The 6,000-nt window shown below is 43.9% G+C and overlaps 1 protein-coding gene across 1 annotated transcript; it reads right to left on the reverse strand.

Annotated features, from left to right (window-relative positions):
• Positions 1 to 1,923: 1,923 nt before the first annotated feature.
• On the reverse strand, positions 1,924 to 5,767 carry LOC119388902 (uncharacterized). The gene is made up of 4 exons (XM_037656264.2): positions 5,621 to 5,767; positions 4,446 to 4,519; positions 3,739 to 3,822; positions 1,924 to 2,161 (listed from the first exon to the last, which is right to left on the reverse strand). Exons 1-4 carry the CDS (start codon positions 5,746 to 5,748, stop codon positions 2,034 to 2,036), a joined length of 414 nt encoding a protein of 137 aa, XP_037512192.2. The 5' UTR covers positions 5,749 to 5,767; the 3' UTR covers positions 1,924 to 2,033.
• Positions 5,768 to 6,000: the final 233 nt, after the last annotated feature.

Below are 6,000 nucleotides of genomic sequence, written 5' to 3' on the forward strand. Positions count from 1 at the left end.
ACGCTGAGAAGCAAGGCCTGGAACGTCGAGTGAACACCCATAGCCGAAGGAAGCATACTTGAGCTCGAGGAACGCTTCGATTCACATGAGACTCGGAAATTTAAGTATAGCAGTATATATACGCAGAGTCAGCATCCCGTCTACTATACATTTTTTTTTCGGAATGATCTAGAAATTGTTTGCGTGGTGTGACCTATATAGCTGAAGTTTGCAAAATAGACGTCTCTGGAACGATTAATCACGTTTGTTTGTTTGTTTGTTTGTTTGTTTGTTTGTTGTTTGTTTGTTGTTTGTTTGTTTGAGGGTATGGGCAGGTGGGGAGGGGGAGAGGGTGGCGTTGTTCGACGAAATACGTACGCCTCGTATATGAAAGACGCGTGTAGCAGTAACTTGGGAACGACGTGAAAAAATGAAAGTTCTGCAACGTACACTTCGTAGGGGGTGGTTGAGATTTCAAAAAAAAAAAAGAGAACTAATTTATCTCACGCTGCTTGCACGGCGACAAATCCTATTAAAGCACCGTCAGCCGAAAACGCAACGCAAGTGCCATAATATGAAAGAATTTAATAGGTGCCAGTAACAAAAGTGCTATGGACCAAGTCTAAAGTAAACATGCTGGACATTTTGGCCGGCGCGCCACTCTTTAGCCAGAGCATACAGGCACTGATCGTTTTCCTTTGATGCAATATATATGTCACGCGGCTAATCTCGAGGGCGTGGGCTAGATTCCCGGCCACGGCGGCCGCATTTCGATGGGGTCGAAATACAAAGAACACCCTGTGCTTAGTAAAAGTTAAAGAACCCCAGGTGACCGGAATGAACCTGGAATCACCACTACGCCGCGCAAGTAAAGCACTGTTGAAGACCGGTCTACTGGCCGGGAATATAAATCCTTCCGTTGTCGCTGTTACCAAAGAGGATTTCCTACTTTACCCTTTACTGCGCCTACGGCCACTTTCGCCGCCACGTGCACGGACCAACGTACGAAAGCTTTCTTTATTCTGGCGATTTCATGTATCATCAAGAACAGCGCACCCGCGAAATCGCCGAGGCCCTCCATATCAGAAAGCATGCGGATTCATGAGTCTCTCGACTCATGAATCCGCATGCTCTCTTACTGATCAAGAGCTTGTTTTCCTCGATAGTACCGAAGACCACCACTCACGTGTTTTTTATTGAATTAGTCATCGTTCTTTGGTGCTTGTAGCTGTTGGTATATATATTTATTTTACACGTGCGTTTCAATAAACATTCAATTGAAAGACAGCCCTCATCGTCGTCTCCTCTTTTGTCCGTATCCTTTTGTGCTGTTGGATGGGACAGGAATTAATCCCCTCTCCTCCCCCCCCCCCCACTTTGCTCTAAATTTTAAGAAAGAATGTAGGAAATTGAGGTCTACCAAACGCAGGTCTACCGCTGGCGTCAGCGGAGTGGTGTCCAGCATACATGTTGTAGAGGGGGGTGGTACGGGCGTCGCAATCAAAGTAGAGGCAGAACCGTCATGTGGCACTGATGTGAGCATTCCGTTCGACATAAACGTTAGCTGGACGCGATCCATGGGCACGACCTTTCCTGTTCTGATTTCATCACATATTTTATATTTTCACTTTTGTTGGTATTTTCTGCGTTTTCTACGAAGGTCTTCTAATCGTTTATATAATGTTGTTCACATAATTTGCTACTGTGCAGTTTAGTTTTGACGCGATCGCTATGCCCAACACCTCAAAGAAGTGTTCTAAGAAACTTGTTTCGAAATAAATGACTGATGTGCAGACGGAGTCTTTTTGTAAACACATTATGTAAACATATTCAGTATCGGAGATGAAGTTCTCCTCTGCAATCGCTGTTACATCCTATTCCCTCTCGGAAGCAGGTTGTTGTGCACTTTATTTTTCCAGCTACAGGAATAGGCACCCTAGGAGTGTTCCATAAAGGCGAAGTTTTTTGAGTTCAGTATTGCTGCCGTTGGCTTCCGCCGGAAGGTTTTATTTCGTGCAGTAATTTCTTTTACACCGCATCGATGCGATCACTGCTTAGACGCAGCTCTCATCGTAGATCTGGTAGGTGGGATTAAATCCGCACAACAGCTCGAAGGCAAACTCGCAGCACGGGTGAGGATTGCCAAGATCAGCTTCGGTCACCCATAAACTGCATCCTCTGCCTGGAGAATGAATAATTATTAATGCACAGAAAGCAAACATAACATTACCATAAGTAGTTCTAATCACAATCACGCATGTACACTGGTGTGGTTGACAATCTGAAAATCAGTCCCTCCGCTAGTCACTACAACGGCGCACAGATTTTTCTCTTGAAAATGCAGACGTTTGAATAATTGTGCCTATGATAGGAAGGCGCCTGTCGTCATCACAGACGAACTCTAGTGTGAAAGGGAAATACTTTGCCGCTGCTAAAATTACTTTGAAAAGACTCACTAACATTTTAATTAAATTTTTCTTTACTGTATTGAGTAGTTTTTTTTTAATGTGGAAATGTTTAGGGCGTAACAAGTTATGCAATCTCCATTCTTCAGAAATAACGAAAAAATTGCCTGTAACTTGAGATGGCCATCATCGAATTTACAAGTCGCGTGACACCCATCGACAAATCGTGGTACCATCGCCTAAAACGTCTAACGTTAGAGTCTTGCGCAGCACCAGGGCTTCTTCATTCTATTTGAACTCTGGAATATGACCTTGCTTAGCGCGGCTTTACGTCGGCGCGGATATAATTATACATATCGAGGCTGGTTGCATGCATTGTCAGGTTAAATACACTGTCTGTTTAAAACCTTATTTAGTGCATCAAAGACGAGTTGTAGGAACCACCAGGACAAGACGCTATGGATTTCGATGATGAATCTGGACTTGGTAGCCAGAGGCGTTTGAACAGGGGGACATGGCCCCCCTCCTAGTCATCTAAGGGGGGCGCCATGTATGTCCCCTCCTTTCACCCAGTCGGGACCAGTCCCATCGTTGTTTAAAAAGCAGAGTTATGGGTATGCAGGTTTTTGACGATGATAGTGGCCGAGGATCTCCGATTTTGCATTTCGAGAACTGTTTGTTTGCCACCTTTACCCCCGGAAAGCCGAGCACCAGACACAGGCCATTGTAAGAAACACGTCCATGCCATCAGTTTCATTTTTGCATCAATGAGGAACCGGGTTTTGGAAGTTAGTGTGTGTAGGGGGGTGAGGAGCTGCGGTGACTTAGGCTCCCCCTAATAGAGAAGCCTGCGCACGCCTATGTAAGTATAGCGCAGTTATTCATTTTGCAACACTGTGGGGGATTATACGCGCCGCATAGGTTAGTCTTAGAGAGGTGCATGTCAGAGCCGTATGTAATATGCGGCATGGTGGGAAATCAATCAATCAATCAACCAATCAATCAATTAATCAATCAGATCAGTCGATAATCAACTTTGCTGCACACCAAAAGCAAGAAAGTATGCCGAGTAAAAATTGCATTCAGCACAAAGATGCATGTGAACTGACTTTTCCCATTTGAACTTGTTATACAGCACTTGTGTACATATGAACCTATTAGACGTATATGAACTGCCATGTGATGTTCGGCTGTGCGTATTTTCTTATGTGTTCTACTGTATTGTATTTTGTGCTTATTATTTTTGTTACTACATATTTTGTCTTCTAAGCGAGAAGGAGTAGCCGGTGCCACTATAATGGCACCAACCTCTCCTATTTCATCATTTCAATAAAAAAAAAAGATGCATACTCACCCTCATTAATATAGCTGTGACGAATCACCTTACACGAGTGGCAGTCCCGAAAGGATATTGTCAGATTTACGCTGGATCCGGGTTCTGAAACAAGTGTGCGAGTGGCCTTACTGACAATGCAATCAGGCTAAGCTTCGTGCCTGTCCGAAAAGGAATAAATGTAGTATAGAACAGAACCTAAGCCGATATTTCGCAATATCTCCTGTGCTCAAAGAAATTGCGCGGGGTGTTGTTTTCGTTGTGTGAGCGATGATCGCGTGCGCTAAGAAACGTCAGTAAAACGCGATTTTACTGCGGCGACAGTTAAAGCCCTTTAAACTCGCTTTGCTACATTCGTCAGTTTCTCGTTGATACGACAGATGAATAGATGTACAGCATGCGGACAAACTCTTCACTCAAGCCTGCAGTGGATATAGGGCGTTGTGCTGCTGAGCTGGAAATCGGTCGCGCTGTTACGCTCGAGGACGCAGGTTCGATTCCCGGCGGCCGAATTATTTTCGTGAGGGTGAAATGAACCTCATGGAAACACCCGTGCACTTACCACCCGTGCGAAATGCAAAACACCCGCGGGATGACTGTAATCTGTTCATCACATTTTCGCGTGTCTGTCATTGCTTTTAAGATAGCGTGATTCCCTCCTTAGTTTATTCTACAGTACTGAATGATCATGTTGCCCTGATAAAAGGTAAGGATAAAATTTCGCTTACTGTCAACGGGCTGCACGTTGAGGACATTTTTCCCCGTGTAGCCAGGCGACGACATCAACTTGAATGTTGTGTTTCTGGAACATAAAAATACATCACCCGCGTCTTTTGAAGCGCTCAAAACCTTGCGCAGCAGAAAATGAAATTATGTTTTCTGCGATGTGCTTTCAAGATAAACAGCAATGACCAGGGAGTCACTTATTCCTCCCCATGTTCGTTTGACTACGGACTACGGATCCTGCAGCCTGCATTGCAATTCTTATTTGCAGGATCCGTAGGATCCTGCAAATAAGAATTGCTTAATCATCACCCAGCACACGGAGTAGCATGTTAGGCGAATGGTCAGGCTAACATCTCCAGCTTTTCATTAAAACATTTCTCTCTCTCTCTCTTTGTCTTCTGCGAATGCTTTCACACAAACGAGATTCTGTAAAAAAAAAAAAAAAAAAAAACAAGAATACGTTGACATCGTCCTTCAGGACAAAAATACTCCAATTAAATTTTGCGTTTTGTGATCCCATCTCTGTTTGATTGGGCGAATCCACCTTTAATATAACAGGATGAAACATTGGTGGAAACTTTGAAAGAGGCCGACCAAGGTGAAAATATTGACTGTGACGTTTCGAGGGGGAGGGGTTGCGCACTCTTGTCACCACGCGACTGACGTCTCTGAGGGTGACAATTCACTAAGAGGGAAATCAGAGAATGTCCATAAGTAGCCTGTCAGCGAAATGCTTCATTTCGCCCTGCTGTAAGAGGTGGTGTGCATCATTGTGAATGACGCTTGCGTCATTATCGACACATTTCGCTTGAAGCATTTATTTATATATTTATTATTTGCAGTACACTCAGGGTATAAAACACATTATATACGGGTGGAGCATACATAGAAGAGGCAAAAAAGAAAACTAACAAATAGGAGCATACACGGAAAAGTTATACATACAAGTGAAATATGCACAGTAATTGTGCAGCATACTTACAACAGGTTAGATAGAGCATTCTTAAACAAAACATACAAAAAAAGAACAACGGAACTATGGTTTCTATTTTTGGCTCAAGGTAGCGACAAGGAAAAATGTACCTAACAGCAACAGCTCTGTAACTAGTTTGGTCGGAAAGGAGTATGGAATGATTCTAGAATGCGTCCTTGAAACAAAACGTTAACAGTGACTTACATGACTCCGTCCGGCGGATACTCAAATACCACTAAGGTCGAGTCGCCGACATACTCTCCCGTCTGAGTACCCTTGACGCACTTGCCCTTGCCACCCAAGTAAGGGTCTTCCTCGAAGTCTCTGTACATGAGGTGCCACGCTTGTTCCAAGTGGGAAGCACTAGAACACGTGCAAGCACAACACTCGTGACGACTGAATGCATTAACACGTAGTTTAACACCGCTAAGAAAGGGCATGATCGTGTTAACCGTCAACAATGGTCTTCGCATGAATGAAAAGTAAGCAGCTAGACAAGCATCAATTATAAATTTGCTGCTCTCACTTCTTATGTATAGGTTTTTCTTCCTCTCAGCAATGATACAGCATACGTAGCCTGAACC

The sequence above is a fragment of the Rhipicephalus sanguineus genome, chromosome 4, assembly GCF_013339695.2.
Source record: "Rhipicephalus sanguineus isolate Rsan-2018 chromosome 4, BIME_Rsan_1.4, whole genome shotgun sequence".
NCBI lineage: Eukaryota > Metazoa > Arthropoda > Arachnida > Ixodida > Ixodidae > Rhipicephalus > Rhipicephalus sanguineus.